General features: G+C 34.5%; 1 protein-coding gene across 6 annotated transcripts in view; it reads right to left on the bottom strand.

The window, feature by feature from the left end:
- The window catches only part of ClC-a (chloride channel protein 2), a 61528-nt gene that overhangs the window by 13303 nt on the left and 30992 nt on the right, over nucleotides 1-17233 (bottom strand). For 5 of the 6 annotated variants that reach the window (XR_012467838.1, XM_074184397.1, XM_074184400.1 and 2 more), the window contains 6 exons: nucleotides 15939-16082; nucleotides 13217-13345; nucleotides 8574-8864; nucleotides 5092-5302; nucleotides 4925-5026; nucleotides 2955-3189 (listed from right to left, as the gene is read on the bottom strand). Coding sequence is in view for 5 of the 6 variants with exons in the window: in XM_074184397.1 (XP_074040498.1) it covers nucleotides 2955-3189; nucleotides 4925-5026; nucleotides 5092-5302; nucleotides 8574-8864; nucleotides 13217-13345; nucleotides 15939-16082 (1112 nt within the window). In the remaining variant the exon portion in view is untranslated. Of the gene's footprint in view, nucleotides 1-2954; nucleotides 3190-4924; nucleotides 5027-5091; nucleotides 5303-8573; nucleotides 8865-13216; nucleotides 13346-15938; nucleotides 16083-17233 lie in introns of those variants that run through there. The other variant, XM_074184401.1, reaches the window with a different exon arrangement.

Here is a 17233-nt window from a genome sequence, read left to right as displayed (position 1 = left end):
CTACTTCACCTTCATAAAAAAAATGTGGGAATCTTCCAAAGAAATAAATAAGAGCAATTGAATTGTAAATAAACTTTCGAATACTCTCTTTGCTGATTAGGGAATGCAATATCATGTAATATCATTTTCGTGAGATCTCGGCCGACCAATGGCTCGATGGTCGAGCCAAGCAGACTCGTTTTCTTCATCCGATAGAATCAAGCTATGTGTCAGCAGAGCTTTGATCGACCTGGGCCTGAAAGCTGATCTGAACTAAGGTAGGTGCGGCCAATAAGGCCTAGCTAAGCGGAAATTTAAATAAATCAAAGACTGTTTAAACGAATCAGTAAATTTTAATGTTTATTAAACATTTATGTCAATCACTATTAATTAAAAACGAAAAATAGCAACTTCTGCTATAAACATAGTTAAAATTAAACATTTTAAAAAACACTGTCTTTAGGCCTTATTAAACTATGGTAGTATATTAAGGCCTAAGACTTTAAACTACAAAAATAAATGAAATAATCTTCTTATATTTGGTAATTGAGATCCATAAAATAATAGTAATACGATAATCAGAGTAAAGACTTGAAAATAACATTGTCGATGTCTGGGGTGTCTCGGAAGCTGTTGGCCTAGATGGGACGTGAGGTGGCGAATTTTCTACATCTACAACGTCTGGTACAGGAGCTGGAGCTTCTGACAATACAGATGGAGCAAAGGCTGTTTCAGGAATAGCGTGCGGATTAAATGGATACAAACCAGTCGCTCTAAAACCACTTGTTATGTTACTATGTGTCATACATTTAGACCAGACAGTAGTAAGTATAATATTGAAGCGTGCCTTGGTAAGCTTTTTGTCTGGATTTTGTTCCTTGAATAATAAAACTTCTGAATCCCAGTGGTGTTCAAATGACAGCTTTGTCAAGTGGTTGCAGTTCATGGGTTGTATTGGAAGGTAAGCAGTACAATGCTATGTCGAGTGAATCTGCAACTTCCACGATGGATAGATCTAAGTGACAAGCTGCCCCGTCAAATATTAAGAGGCACTTTCCTGGAGTTTTGTAGCGGGCTAGGTGCTTCAAAAACTCTTTAAACAGTTCATTTGTCATATAACCTTTTGCAGATTTTTCTACTAATGATCCCGGTGATAAATTATCATATAACTCAGGCTTCAAACGTTTGCCTTTAAAAATTATCATTGGTGGTATGCTAGTACCAAGTGGAACTTGGAACTTGGAACTAAAATTAAATTACTTTCAGAGAGCATGCATTCCCAACATAATCTGATTATTTCACAGACGCAAACTCAGATCCATCTTGGTCGATTCCAAGGAGCCCAAGGGGGTCAAAAAGCGAACTTTTACAGTTTGCGCATGACTGCCTGGGATCTGTGATTGCAACTAGCGTAGAATCCGAAAGGGCCTTCTCAGCGGCTGATTATCTAGTCAGCAAAATAAGAAGCCGTTTAGCAGACGATTTTTTGACATTTTGTACTACTTTCGAAATATTTCGTAATAATGGCGTGTGATGTGAACTGAACAAGCCTTTCATTTGATTGGTGTATTTTGTTAATTACAATCTCTAATTTATAATAGATTTCTGAGTAGGTATAGTTTTCTTCAATTGACAACTGACTTCAATTCATTTCTTATTTGATTGGATGCGTCAAAGTTTGCTACTAGAAAGTTTATAAAAAAAATGGTAGATAGATACGTCATACAAAGTTGAATACATAAAAGTTTATTGAACAAATTCGTGAAAATAAATGTTTATTTCATAATACCTATAATTCTTAAGTTTTTTTTTTCTAATTTATTTAAATAATGTGATTATTTGCAAGAATAAACACACAAAACTTGCGATATTGTTATTCATGAAGATCCCTCCCGAAACAACTACTATTATACTACGTGAAGGAAAACGTACTTTCATATGAACATTGAATTACATGAAAAACACTTTTTTCATTCGGTCTGTTCTCCAAACATAAGTTGTAAAATTCAAATAGATACACAGATACCCATACACAGAAAAACTACACTACGCAATAAATGGAAGAGAATAGCTATACAATTTCACATACATAGAAATCTAACACCTTCAAAATGTACTTCTCGAAGTTAGCACTGTTTGAACTTTTGAAGACGAAAACCAAACGTTTATTGCACAACATTGAGACATTATGTCATCGGTGAGACAAATCTGCTCATGTCACGATGTCAGTACTGTTACGTTTTTCCTCGTGGGTTGACCAATAATTGACTACACTGAATAATCAAAATTAACTTCATTTCACATTCAAATACAATAAACACTTCAACTAAAACTTCAACTATTATTCGAACGTCTATCACCTCACTAGATCGTTTCGCAAACCGCACTGTAACTTCCACTTAACTATGTCAATATGCTCGCGGCTAGCGTTTATATATCGTAATCGAATGCGCTAGAAAATTTCGCCGGAGTTTCAACGGAATCGGTAGCATTATTCTCGCTGCGTCTAGAGCGGCAGCGAACATTATGCATTCGCGCGCTCTTAGCTATGTCGCAATTGGTTTATGGCTACCAGTGGCGGCAGGCGTTATTTTCTTCAAATATTTTTCAGGAGATATTAGTTTTGGGAAGAAAAGAGTTTTTTGCCTTCTGCTACTCCATCTTCTGAAAAAAAAATAGGTGGAATTTCCGAAAAGAGAAAAAGAACAAGTATATTCTCTAATAAGCCGGAAAAGCAGAAAAGGAAAAACTAATATCTGCCGTTTCAATTTATACATTGTTGCTTTTCATATCCGTATGTCACAGAATTGTTCGAGTAGGCATTGCCGGAATCTGATTTACTTATTAATCTATCATCTATTCTAGAATATGTTAGTTTTTCCTTAGTAGATTGAGAATGGTGTGAGATATCAACTCAATTTTTATTTATTTAACAAGCACTTGAAATATTTTATATGAAGTTCGACTTTTCTTACCGTAAACACTATATAACATGCCAAATTCACATACACTCCAGTCCATTCAGTGACCCAGTGATTCAAAGTTGCTCCTTGAACAACAGTCAAGTTAATGTTAGTCCATGTGAAATTGCTGAAAAGCGACGACACTTGATCGTGAGTATTCAGATCACCTGCTATAAATTGACCCGTCCCCAGAGGAAAAGATGCTGTCGAAACCATAATCGAAACGATGGCTGGATATAAAAAACGACTGAAAAACAAAAGAAAATATCTTGCATTGATATATAATATTTTGATTATAATGGAACCTTGATTACACCGGCAACATCAAAATCTATTATTCAACCTTGAGTTCAATGCAATTCATGAAATATGAAAAACACGCTTATATGAGTTATAAAAAAATATGTAATTTTTTTACTGTCAGAGATATTTTCGTGTTTACTGGGCAGATTCCTCGCCTACCTCTTAGGAGGGACTGTAGCCGGTTATTAACGTGAGTGGTCCGTTATACGAGTACTTTAATCAATCAATCAATCAACTAATCAACTGCTATGTGGAAAGATCGTTCGAGCCCAATGGCCGGACGATGGATTTTCACTGCGTATCGTCCATCCCGAGAAATGCAGGACCTCGTTAATCCTTAGCTCGCACAAGATTGTCGTTTGTAAGGAAGTAGACCGCCTCCAATAATACCGGAGCCGACTCTACTTAAGTGGATCACAGACGTTGAGGAGGTGAATACAACCATCAAGCCCCTGGGGAAGAACAATGCCCCAGGCATTAATGGTATTGAGACAGTTCTACTGCGTAACCTGCCGCGAAAGGGTCTCGTACAGCTAGTACACATCATAAACGCGATTATCAGACAGCAACATTATCCGGATTGTTTGAAGCATGCGGAACTATCGAGCTTTTCGCGTAGGAGTGGACTAAACCACATCTGAAAGTTATTCAATTAAAGCAGGTGCCCCGCAGGGGGCCCTGCTTGTCACCGCACTTCTACTCCTTGTATACCCACGACTTTCCTATGTTCTCGAGAACGAATGTGCATATGACACTGTGATATACAATCATTCGTTCTCGAACGACAGGTTGGTCGTGCCGTATTTCGAGAAGAAAAAATTCTGATTAACCCAATGAAGACAAAACTCTTTAATTTCACGAAGGAATTTACTATCTGGATAATCGCCTGAATTTCAGGAACATTTGAGCTAATACTTCACATGAATCCTAAAATATGGGTTTTGAAACTAAGTTTTTCAAGTTCATATTATTGTTTTCTTTTTCTGGAAATATGCTCAACATATATATCTTCTACACCAAACTCAATCGATCAAAATGCGTGCAATTTCATAATTTTCATAAATTTGCTCCGAAGCAAATGATTTCTAATACAATAATTAAAGATAGAATTCCTCGATCTGGGGTCACTCATTTGCTTGGCAAATTTTCTAAAATTAATGATATGCACACATTTCAATTGACTGAACCAAATCATAGTTTTATCTTCATTTTTTTTCAATTACTGAGGCTTTCCTATGTCATAAAATTTCCAAACGTTTCAGGAGAATCTGACTTTTTATGTTCAGTCCCCATTTTGGCTCTCGAAGTCTTCAATCTGATGTCAATCAATTAATAATGAAAAATACGAATTCATTTCTTCTAATTTAAAGCCCAGATGAAGTTCCTGAGGGAAAGGAGATATTATAGAAACCGAAAATAAAAGTTCGAACATGTCCCTTGACCCCTCATCTGCTAAAATACATTCCTGGCTACGTTCTTGAACTTGATATAATGTTCTTATTATCAAAATTTGGTAGGTTTTGAAACAAGAACTAAGTTTTTGAAGTTGTATAAATAACCGAATTCATTGTGCGAAGCAACAAATTCAATTGATATTTCATCATGATTGAACTCGCAGCCGATATTAATGATCTTACTGATCATAATACTGATCAAACAATAGGTACTGGATTACTTACTTCTTTTTGAAAAAACTGTTAATGAGTTTATTGTTCCTCATGTACATGACATATTTTCTATGTACCCACACATAAAATGCACCTCCTAATCCACACACGGCTCTGAAACGAAAGTGCCACTGCATCAACTTAGTATATATCCATCCTATTAAAATAAATACCCTTACCCCATTAGAGCAAAAACGAATAATTCTTGTGGATCAAAAGGAAATTCCATGAAAAAACTAGTTTTGAAAACTGCTCTGACCGTCTCTGCCCTTTGGAACCACACTGCCAAGAGACGAAACGTTGTGGCTCCGCACACAGCAGCAAAAAATCCTCTCCAGTAGTTGCGAACAGCAAAATAAGTTGTGGTTACTTCTATGCTGAACAGTACCCCTAGAAAAGACATTAACTTGGTTTGTTTTTAGTCAGTTTTATGAAAATGTAAATATGAAACATGAAGAACAAGGTTCAGTGAGTACATTAGAATAACAAAAAATAATGTAATTTCATTGACGAAGGAATCTCTTGAGTTTCGTTATAATTTTTTTCCTATATCAAACATGCTATACTAGATACATCAAGAATAATAAAACTTCAGTTTTCAAGGCGATTTTGGATAGAAACGCGGAAGCGTTTCATACTTTTATTTATTGTTAATAATATTTGGTCCACTTTTTTGAATGATTTTATCTTTGCCCTCCGAATTTTGTCTATGTAATTCATCCACAATCCAGTTCCAGTTTATGAATTTGAATCTAATATGATTTATCATCTGAAGAATGTCACATCTGATTGACAAAGTTCATAACTAATGAAAATGATGATGAAAATGAATCTGAGAATATAGAAAAAAACTATAGATATTTCCCTCATATCTAGGAAATGCCATTCTGGAAAATTAGGTTTTACCTCTAGAGCTGCATTGATATGAGTTATTTTCCTGGTTATTACACCAATGTAGCATAAGTAACTGTGGGTCCGGTGTATGCTTGATATATTATCACTCCTAAATATTATACTTATTTGAGAGACGTGGCTACTATTTAACATTTTGAATTTTCAAATTATACCAAGATCTTGTTTAATTTCTGACACTTTCACCTCATCAAGTTGAGCTAATCATCATTACTCAAGCCGTGAAACCATGTAGTGTTGACCACCGGTGATCATAGCAGAAGTGATAGCAACTCTTAAAATTCCGATATAAAGGAACGTCCTATTCTTGAAGACTAATTAACCGACATAGATTTTTTTTAAACTTACGGTGGAAAATATATAGTTCAAGTACAAGTTCAAGTGAATATTATCATCTAGTTATGGCTGAGGTTGTTGATGTTTATGTCAGAATAATGATAATAACTTATAGTCTATATTAAATTATACGACATAATATTGAAATTAACAGTTCAAAAATAATATTTAAAAACGCTTAAAGATGCGAACTCGTTTCTTCCTTTTCATAAAAGAGTATGTATGCATCTCCACCCACACGCGATTTTGATGAAATTGGTGACACGTGTGAATCATTGTATTGGTGGCACGTGCCAATGTAGGGATGTCTGCAGTATAATGTTCGCTGTAAGTAAACCCATGATTCGAAAGTGCATATAGATTATAACAACAAGGAGTCTCATTGTCTGCTGTATAATTGCTCATATCTAATTCATTTAAAGGTATCTTGGTGGCAACATTCAACTTGTCTCTGAATTTTTCTGTTAGAGAGAATCTTTTGGATTGGGTTAATAGAATCTTCGGGATTTTTTTTTCATTCCTTTAAACGCCGTTTTTCATGTCCATCCAAAGTTTCCCCTATTGTGAAGGAATCCAAGCATTGTGATAAACTCAATTGGTCAGTTCTTTGTGGTATGGGGAGTGATGACTCTTGTGCTTTTTGCTGTCGCATAATTTTTCGTCAATCTCCGTTAAGATCGGTTGATCTTAACGGAGATTGGGCCTCGTGGGCCTCTTGATGCGCATGATCCATGAATTGAGGGACAAAACACTGAATCTGACTTTTTAAGGAGATTGTGTTCACTACTATATCAGAATAATCTTTTGACCACAATTTCTTGATAACATCTGCGAACGCTTTGATTGAAGCACCCTCCATACTAGATATACTAGTATTGATATCTTTCATGTACTTATCCTTTTTCGAATATTCCAGTAACTATCTCGTGTTTGATAAACATTGGATTACACTGTCCATGAAACAGGTGTTGTCAATATTTCTCAACCCTTCAAGTCTAAGGGTTCTGACTGAAAAATGTATCACTGGTCTAATTTTGTTGTAGCTGTTGAAGATACGTTCGCCACTGCTGTTTTCTCCCGAGTAATCACGGATGCGATGATTCTCCCCATAATCATACCAGCGGGATGAGGAATTTCAAGTTAAAATGCTTGAAACTGAATTAGATAGTAGAGAAAATAAAAATTTCAGAACTTGTTCTTATTTCTCTGCATCTTCTGAGAAAATCGGGCAATGGTCAATTTGCTTACTCCATTTTTGGTTAATTGAAGGACATTTTGATTTGACTAGTGAGTTTAGGAATATTTCATCTAATTTTCGAGTAGACGGTACCCAATATCGAAGTGGCATTACCCCTTTGAATGGCGATACTTTGAATTGAAAATCAATAGGTAGCAAAATGGATTATTTCCAAAATTTTGATTTTTTTGCAATAATAGCAGCTGCCTCATTGGAATTAGACGTAGCGGCAAGGTGTAAAGAAGTTACAACTGTGTCTACGCAGGTGAAGCCCCAATCCGGAGGTTTTCCAAATTTCCAAGGAATTGGACTCTTCATCATAGATTATAGTTACAAATATTAATGTTCGATTTTCATATTACATTATATATTCTGTTATGAACTATTCCTGTATCTGATGAAACTAGCAATCAAAATTTGAATTGAAGGGGTTATATTTTTAAGAGAGATTAATTTTTGAGTAGAGAAAAGTATCTTCTGTATAATTCAGTGTTCATATAGAAGTATTTGTTTCGAAAGAATTTTTTTTTTCTTTCTTTCAGGAGGACTTTCTTTCAGTTTGTGTCTGAAAGGTACTTCTTTGCATGATCTACACATCCATGTATAGAGTTACTTATTTTAAAATTGATTACTTCCTTCCTTTCTTTGGAAGATTCTCTCATCCCTTTTTTTGTATCAGATGGAGTAGTAGAAAGCCAAAAACTTTCTTTCCCAAAAAATAGCAATCAAAAGTATTGAATGAAAGAGATCAACTTCATTTTTATCATTTGTAGTTGGAGAAGAGCCAACAAATTTGAAAAATATTGGAAAATCTTCAGCAGATGACTGTAACAAACATTTATTTTTTACAAACCATCATGAAAATTGTAAATGAAAAAATTAATAAAAAACAGAGAGTGAAACTGGAAACTCAGGCGTTGTATAAATCCAAAACAAGCACTGTTCCCAATCAAAATACTCTTCTTGACGCGCGTTATATTTCTGGTGATTGGGTGAAGTGCTTGTTCATTTATCTAATAATGAAATCTGATTAGTTGAAACATATTTTCCCGAAATGGTTGATGACAAAATTAAACCTCAAAAATAACTATGGAAAATGAATCCTCAAAAGTTTTCCAGTTGAATTCGATAACATTCTTCCTTTCATATTATCAACTAGTAGAAATTGATACTTACCTCCAACCGGAGCAGCAAAACAACTTGCTACTCCAACGGCACATGCTGCAGCAAGCATTTCCGTGGTCCTACTTTCGTTTTCGTAAATTCCTTGAAATCCAGTAACAAGTTTGCTCAGCAGTGTAGCTGCTATACTGGCGATATGGACGAATGGACCTTCTTTACCTAAGGGCATCCCACTTCCTAATGTAGCGGTTAGTCCTACTACTTTCGCTATGAGCGTTCTGAATGTTAGATATTCTTTCAAAGCGACACCTCGCAGAATTGTTTTCATTTCTGGGATACCTGATCCTGGAAGAATATTTGATGAAATATGAATTATTTGTGTTTGACCACAACTAATTAACTAAATACAGTAAGAGTTCCACATAAAATAGTTTACAAAGCTGTTACAAGTGTTTTATTTCATCATATCACTGAATGAGGTGATGGTTTTTACAAATACTGATTAACACAAGTGCTGCCAAAAAAATCATTCATATTTGAAAACTATTTGGGATTTCTTTTAAAGGTTCCGATTGCCTCACGATAGAAATACGAATACAGTCAAGGGAATTATTTTTGGTCTCGATATAGATGAGAGACAAGTGACCTCGAAATGACAACCAAACCATCTGCTTTGCAGATGGGAATCCAGAAACTACTATCTGGTCGTCTGAAACTTTCATTGCAATCGTCTATTGCTATGCAAACTCCCAATATAGAATATTTCAAATCATAAACAAAGAAATATGTTTTTGAACATTAAAAAGGTTCATTGATAGGTATATAAATCAGTCAACAATAATACTAAAAGGTATCTGCATGCAACTTGTTCAGTTTCTTATTAACTTTGCGTCCTTTTTTGCCTCCTTTGAAGAGAAATCTACAACTTCCAATTACTATCTAATTTTTCAGCATAGAATGCATTCAAATATTCCATAGATCAAGCCTAAAAGCAAAAGAAAAAATTCTGCCTGGGACTTACTGATTGGCTCTGGAGTTATTTCAATAAAATGAAAAAAAAGTGTATGATTTTTGTACTTAAGAAGAAAATGAAAATCTGAATCTGAGTTTTATAAAAAAGTTATGATTAGATTGCTCCATTGTTATATTATAGTTTGATTTTATTCCTACCATGTTACACCAATGCGATTTGTGTTTGATTCCTTCACGAGTTGAAGCATTATCTGCTAATGATGATGAGAAATAATAATAATTGCATAATAACTGCAATATTCCGACTCTAGACGAGAAAATTTGTACTTCTTTCATGGATGTCAGGCGACCCACACCAGATATAGTTGCACTTATAGAAAATTGAAGTGTTTCAGAGAAGATATAGGAACTTTTCTGTAGGGGAAAAAGAAGCTATACCAAATGAAAAACGTTTTCGGCAAAGAATTATTTGAAAAGACCAGTCTCAGATGGAGGAAGTACGAGTGTAGAAGCTGCACGAAATGTTTTAGAAAAGGGTACATGAAAGCAACATAAGAATGAATGAAAATATAAGAGTATCTAGCTGTGATACAATGAAACTGTAAACCAAGATGAGAAAAAATTAACTACTAACGGAATTGAGTAATTTATCACCTTATCTATATATATATATATATATATATTAGATTTGTAGCAGGTCATACCAACTATAGAATACAGCTATATAGGAATGAGATAAAATGGAAGATAATGAAAATGATAAAATGGTAGATGATGTACAAGCAAAAATACATAATAAAACGGATTTCAGATCGAGATGGCCGGAAAGCAATGACAAGATGGGAGTTATAGGATATCAGTAGACAGTTTAAGGCGATGACTTCATATTTTCATTGATAGGTACTATAAAAATATGAAAGTGAGCCATGAAAGTTCACAAGAAAAATGAAAGAAACAGAAAAAAGTTAAATGATCCATTCAAATTTTTTCTATAATAATGGAGACCTCTCTGTACTAAGCATTCAGTGAAAAAGTATTTTAAAGACTAGTTTTGGTCTCACCCTAACAAATGAGAAAAAGTTAAAATCTTCAATATATTTTCCTCAAAAAGATGACCAGAGAGAAAGAGAAAATATTGATTCTGAAGTAGAACATATCAAAGATTGATACGTCAAAAACTGATTGATGCCAATTGGAAAATGAAATGAATGAAACCCTCTTTTTGATGAATTTTTGATGAGCCACAGAAAAACTTGATTTTTTTCTGACAGTAGGTACTGAACGAAATTTTGAGGAAACAAAAAACTTCGACACGGTGGAAAATTACATGGGTAATTCTATTATTGAAAGGAATGAAGCAATTTGTAGTCTGCTTCTCAACCAGTCTGTTCTGAGTTCAACGGAAAACTGTTAGTCAAACTACTAAGTAGACTCGGGAAGAAAAAAGGAGTGAACTCCCAAACTGTGAGTGGTTGAGAGTGTATTGAAGTATGTTGGAACAGCTAGAGAACCGTGGACTATTCTCCTTGCACTAAATGTGAAAATCTTTCAATACTGCTAGCTAGAGCTGGGTTATTATGAGATAACGAAAGATTATTCTAACACAATATCCGATAAATACTATCTACAGTTGTCTGGAATATTGAAAATGCTTTGAAAGATGTGAAAATAGGTTCCGTGATGGGCCTAGTTCTGAGGAACATACTTGATGTGCATTTATCAGTTTTTGTTGATCACTTAGCTATTATACTAGTGAAGTGTACCTATGGAAGATATCCAATTATCTCTGATTATGGTACACTGTTGATGATTGCTTCAGAAGCATTTCAGAGATACGTCAGAAACTAGTTGAAAAGAAATGGTTTAGACTTTCACGGATGAGGTTTTCAGTGTCGTTGCTTTTCGAGTTTGAAAGCCGTGGATTTTTGGAATTTCTTCCTGATGTTTCGCTGGCGTGAGTAGCTAGCTTCTTCAAAGGTTTAACCATCATGGCTGTCCGATGACCTTTTAGGCTTCGTAAAGCGTATTTATGCTTTGTCAGGTAATCAGTTGTATTTGTACCTGCATTTGTACCTGTATTCGTACCTGCACTTGAACCTGGAACATTAACAATCTTGCTGTTCGTTATTCTCGAATTCCTTAAAATGGGGTTCCATATTTGATTGAGGTTCACCGTTAGTAGAAGTATGTGGTACCAGACTAACCCACAAAGTGTATCGAAAACCCATACACACAGATAGATACTTGCACGCACTATTGAACCACTATCCTAGCCAAAAGAGAGGAGTTATCTTCACTTTAAGGGAACGGGCTCGGAGAATATGTGAACCAGAACATCTGGAGAGGGAACTGAAATACCTGAAAGTGACCTTGAGATCGAATGGATACAGTGTCTCCGAGACCAGAAGAGCCATGAGACCGAAGGGCACCATGGTTCAGAAAGCGAAAAAGGACCAGATGGTTGCACACGCATATCTACCGTTTGTCCCTAGGGTCAAGGATAGAATTGGAAAACTATTGGGCAAACACGACATCGAAACAATCTTTAAACCCACGAGGAAGATACAACTAAGCCTCAGGTCGGCCAAAGACAAAATAGACCCATTATCCGTGAACTTGTGAAAAGGTATATATCGGAACCACCAAACGATCCATGGGAACAAGACTGAAAGAGCATAAAAAGGAACTGCAGACTAGGCCAAACAGACAAGTCAGCTGTGGTAGAACACCCACTGAGTGAAGGAGACCACAGAATTTTGTTTGTGAACACAGAACTAATTGCCCCCAACCAGGGATACCATAGCCAACTGGTACGGGAGGCAATAGAGATCCACAAACACACAGAAAATTTCAACAGAAAAGAAGAAGCGGTGAACTTCGATCAAATATGGAACGCCATTTTAAGGAATTCGAGAATAACGAACAGGACAACAGAGGCAGCAAGATTGTTGATATTCCAGGTTCAAGTGCAGGTACGAATTCAGGTACAAATGCTGGTACAAATACAGGTACAAATACAACTGATTACCTGACAAGGCATAAATACTCTTTACGAAGCCTAAAAGGTAGTCATCGGACAGCAAGCCATGATGGTTAAACCTCTGAAGAAGCTAGCCACTCGCGCCAGCGAAACGTCAGGAAAACATTACAAAAATCCACGGCTTTCAAACTCGAAAAGCAACGACACTGACGAATTAATCCAGTTTATTGTTTGATTTCCACTCAAGTGTAAACTTGTAGTTTACGCTTGAGGAAGCTATTGTATACCGAACACGTGTTGCGGTTTTTGTAAAACCTTTTATAGTGAAAATCATACAATAAACTATTGATTAGTTTTAATATGAATTTTCATCAAGTATTGGCCAGTTCTATTGGTTTAAAACGAGAATGATGTCATTTGCACGCTGTAGATTAATTATTTAGTGATATAGCCAGTTAAATAAGAGTTCTATTCAGTAAAGGCGGTAATATCCCCCTACGAACACGCCATCTATGGGATCGGTAGAAGACTCAATTTACGAATATCAAGAATAAACGGTTCTTTATAAAGCGAAATTTTGACATCTCGGGTTCTGATTTCTTTAAGAGTTACATTCCTTGATACGAATATTGTTTACAATTAGAAATTTTTCATATCAAATTATGGGCCTCAATAACTCAATTCTCTGTTTCAAAATCAGAATAGTATATAGGTATTTTTTGAAATTTTAATAATTTCTACTTACCAATAGACTGAGGTGCCACTAATTGTACGAATCCAGCGCCAAATAAAATCAAACACAAAGGAAGCGAAACCCAAGCAGCATATTGGGTAGCAGGATGCATTGTTAGATCTCTGTATAGCCACAACCTTGCTAAAGAAGTAGTTATAGATAACAATTTTGAAAAATTCATGAAACAATATAATGAAAAGAAATACTTTTGAATGACAGCCAATAAAATCGTATCACTCAATTATACAGGAAGAGTAAGTTTGAAGTGCCATCTTTAATAATATCTACCTTACTCAGACATTCAACATTGACAATACACTCAATGTTCTGCATACTGTGAATTGAAATTGCAGCCATTATCAATATTTGAAAGATAATGATTATAAGTTTTTCTTTCAAAGAATTGAACGTGGAGACACTTTCTCTGAAACTCTCTGTAATATTTACTCAATTAGAAACACATACCGGGCATTTCTGAGAAAGTTTTTAACGCAGAAATATAATTTTAATATACTTGTGATGCACTGTTTGGAACTTTTGGTGTAGTAATGAATGTTACTGGATTTTTTCCCAACACCAAACCGTTATTTCAACACCTCGACACGTGTTTCGATAACCAAGTGATCCTCTTGAAGATGATCACTTGGTGATCGAAACACATGTTGAGGTGTTAAAATAAAGGTTTGGTGTTGGGAGAAAACTCCAGTAATATTCATAATTTTGATATGTTGACAGTATTACCGAAACAACAGAACATTTCATTCGAGCACTATCAATACAAAACAATTCAGTCCATGAAAATACATTAAAATGAATATTTCTTGTTTGAGTGAAATACATATATGTATAGAAATGTTTATGGATAAAATATGGTTTCAATGAAACAAGTACAAATAACTAGGGTTTTTTCCCAACACCAACATCTCAACACGTGTTTCGATAACCAAGTGATCCTCTTGAAGATGATCACTTGGTGATCGAAACACACGTCGAGGAGTTAAAAATAACAGTTTGGTGTTGGGAGAAAACTCCAGTAATATTCATAATTTTGACATGTTGACAGTATTACCGAAACTACAGAACATTTCATTCGAGCACTATCAATACAAAACAATTCAGTCCATGAAAATACATTAAAATAAATATTTCTTGTTTGAGTGAAATACATATATGTGTAGATATGTTTATAGATGAAATATGGTTTCAATGAAGTACAAATAACTATAGGATATACTACTGTTGAAATATATAAGTGGTTCATTAATTTCTGAAGACTTGATAAAACATATTTTTATATTAATAAATGAGTTACTGTGAAACTCCATTTCTAAGTATCCTCCTGAAAAAGTAATTTGAAGATTCCCAAATTTTTTTTATAAAGATGGAGAAGTAGAAAGCCAAAACTTTCCCGAAAATTGATATCTCCTAATTCTCCTTCAATTCAAACAAGATTCCTATGGCTGGGATTAGTTCAAATTAGCGAATGAATGTCATCACGTACTGTCAACGATGACATGAGTAAATTTAATACATTCGTGATATAAAGTCGTAATTTCATGAATAAATTGAGTGCTTTATTTTGAAATGTGTTCCAGATAGGTGCTGAAGAGGCAATAAGGCAAGCATCTTATTCCGAAACGTCTGATGTCCGCCATCAAGGATGACAGTGTTTCATATACTATATTGTGTAGCAATCCTGTGAATGATATCTGATCTAATTTCATAACGAATGTTTGGAGTACACACTGAATAGGAAAACGTGTTTTTGTATAAATCAATGTTCATATAAAAGTAGTCGTTTCGTGTAATTCTGTGTTTATGTGAACGTAGTTGTTTAGAAAGCTTCCTCTAGCAGTTTGTGTCTGGTAGTTACTTCTTTGCATAATCCACAAGTCTTTGTGAAGTTTATAATTTGGAATTTATTGCCTTCTTCTTTTCCTTGGAAGATTCAAACTTTTTTTGTATAAAGATGGGAAATAGAAATCGAAAAATCTTCGTACCCTAATATATATGGATTTATTATTTTCAAATTTTGAATAGAAAAAATTGTGAACTATTACCCTGAATTAAAAAATAAGATCGAAAAAACCATGTCGAATATTAAAAAATGGATTAAAATGGATTCGTTCTAATGATCTTTGAAACAATACATTGATGAATGAAGCCGTTACTAGTGGTAGGAGATCATTATAAAAAATGAAAATTTGAAGTTCTTAAAAGTGGTAATCCACTTTTATTTGTAACTAATGTTACTGCATTTCCGTCATATGAGGACATTTCATAAACTACCCCTTACGATTTGATCTCCACAAACTTTATAAAAAAAAATTACATGTTTCGCTAACACAGTAGCTTTTTTGCAGTGAATAACGTACGAAAAAGCTACTGTATTACCGAAACATTTTGTGATATTTTGAAAAAAAAAAGTTTGTGGAGTTCAAATCGTAAGGTGTAGTTTATGAAACTACTATGGACCTTCATCAAGTAACGGCCGAATCAATCAGAAAATCTATAAAGATATTTTCAAACGATTACAATAAACTGCAGTTTATTGTATTCGTTTGAAAATGTCCTTATAGGACGAAACGTAGGAAGTTTCAATTCTCATTCTTCATGATCTTCAAAACTTTCAATACTTTCATTGGAAATAATTCACAGATCAATTAGTAACAACTATCTTGAATATCCAAAATCATCCATACAAATATATAAGAGGAAACAAATCAAAACTCACCACTATCGCACACGGAAATTCCTCTGTCCATAACAAAACTCAGAAGGGCCATTATTATACCTAAAAGAGCTAAGAAGACCCAATCTTCCCCAAGCCTTGCGAATGTATGCTTCCATAGCAAAGATATAGTCTTTGCAAATTTTCCTAGAAAATGAGTACGATATTTTACGTTCACATTCATTCAATATATGATAGAAAATTAACATTACTAATGGTGAATTAGTGAAATAAATATAGTAAGTGGAAAAAAAGATAAATGAAGTAATATTAATTATTTGATGACCATCAAAACGTGAAATAACTATACAGGGTGTCCCTGGACTTCCTCTTTTCCTCTCGGGAATGTATAGATGGGGTCAAAATATCACCAGTACTTCATATAACTTTTTTTCCTAAAAGTCTTCGTAACCAAGTTACGGGCCCTCGAAGTTACAAAATGAAAAATGTTTTTCTTTGATAACTTTTCTAGTGAATATTCAAAATCATCCAAATTTTGGTAATTGACTAAACAAATGAATTCCGTCGATGAGCTTTCATGCAGGAGTCAGTTGTTTTGCTACAAAGTCAGGAACGGACTACCCCCGATGGTCCACACCCCAAAACTTTGAAATGACAGATATTTTTCAATATTTTTCAACAAAATAAGGTTATTTGGACAATTTTATGAATAAAAGTACTCGTGTGGAAAATCGATCGGAGCAACGAGTCTTGATAAAAATGTAGTTTCACTCGACGACATTAAACCCGCTCGTCCACCATTATTTGAAATGAATAATTATCAAAGTAGAAATAATAATGATAACGTTAATTCAACAACATTTATAACAGGAATAATACAAAGTATGCTAAAATGAAGTCGTAAACAAAAAGTACAGTACCTATATGGAAGTTTAAGTCACAATTGTGATAGCAGATATTTTTTCAAAAGAAATATCAAGTTCTGTAGATTCGTGGTGTTTTTAAACTAACAAGCTACTCTACTATGAAATATCGAATTCATTCCATATTTTGTATGTACATAATTCGTGTGGAATAATCACGTTTCGTGTTGATCAGTTATCTGAATCTCATGAAACTCAACATTCGAATGTTTCAAATTCTTCTTCACAGCTAAACTGTTGAGGAGTTTCACTGATAATTATAATTTTATGGGAGAAATTCTTTAACACGAATCTAAATTTAGCTGAAAAAACGCACATCGGAAAATATATTTACTCTACTAATAAAAAGCAAACGAATGAACTACAAAAACGGCTGCACATGATCAGGTGAAAAATATCCAGGGAATAATTATG

The sequence above is a fragment of the Leptinotarsa decemlineata genome, unplaced genomic scaffold (genome assembly GCF_025532065.1).
Source record: "Leptinotarsa decemlineata unplaced genomic scaffold, Ldec_3_MD MMD2_tig00026354_RagTag_RagTag, whole genome shotgun sequence".
Lineage (NCBI taxonomy): Eukaryota > Metazoa > Arthropoda > Insecta > Coleoptera > Chrysomelidae > Leptinotarsa > Leptinotarsa decemlineata.
Note: the sequence above shows the minus strand (reverse complement) of the source record. Positions and strands in the feature narration are given on the sequence as shown.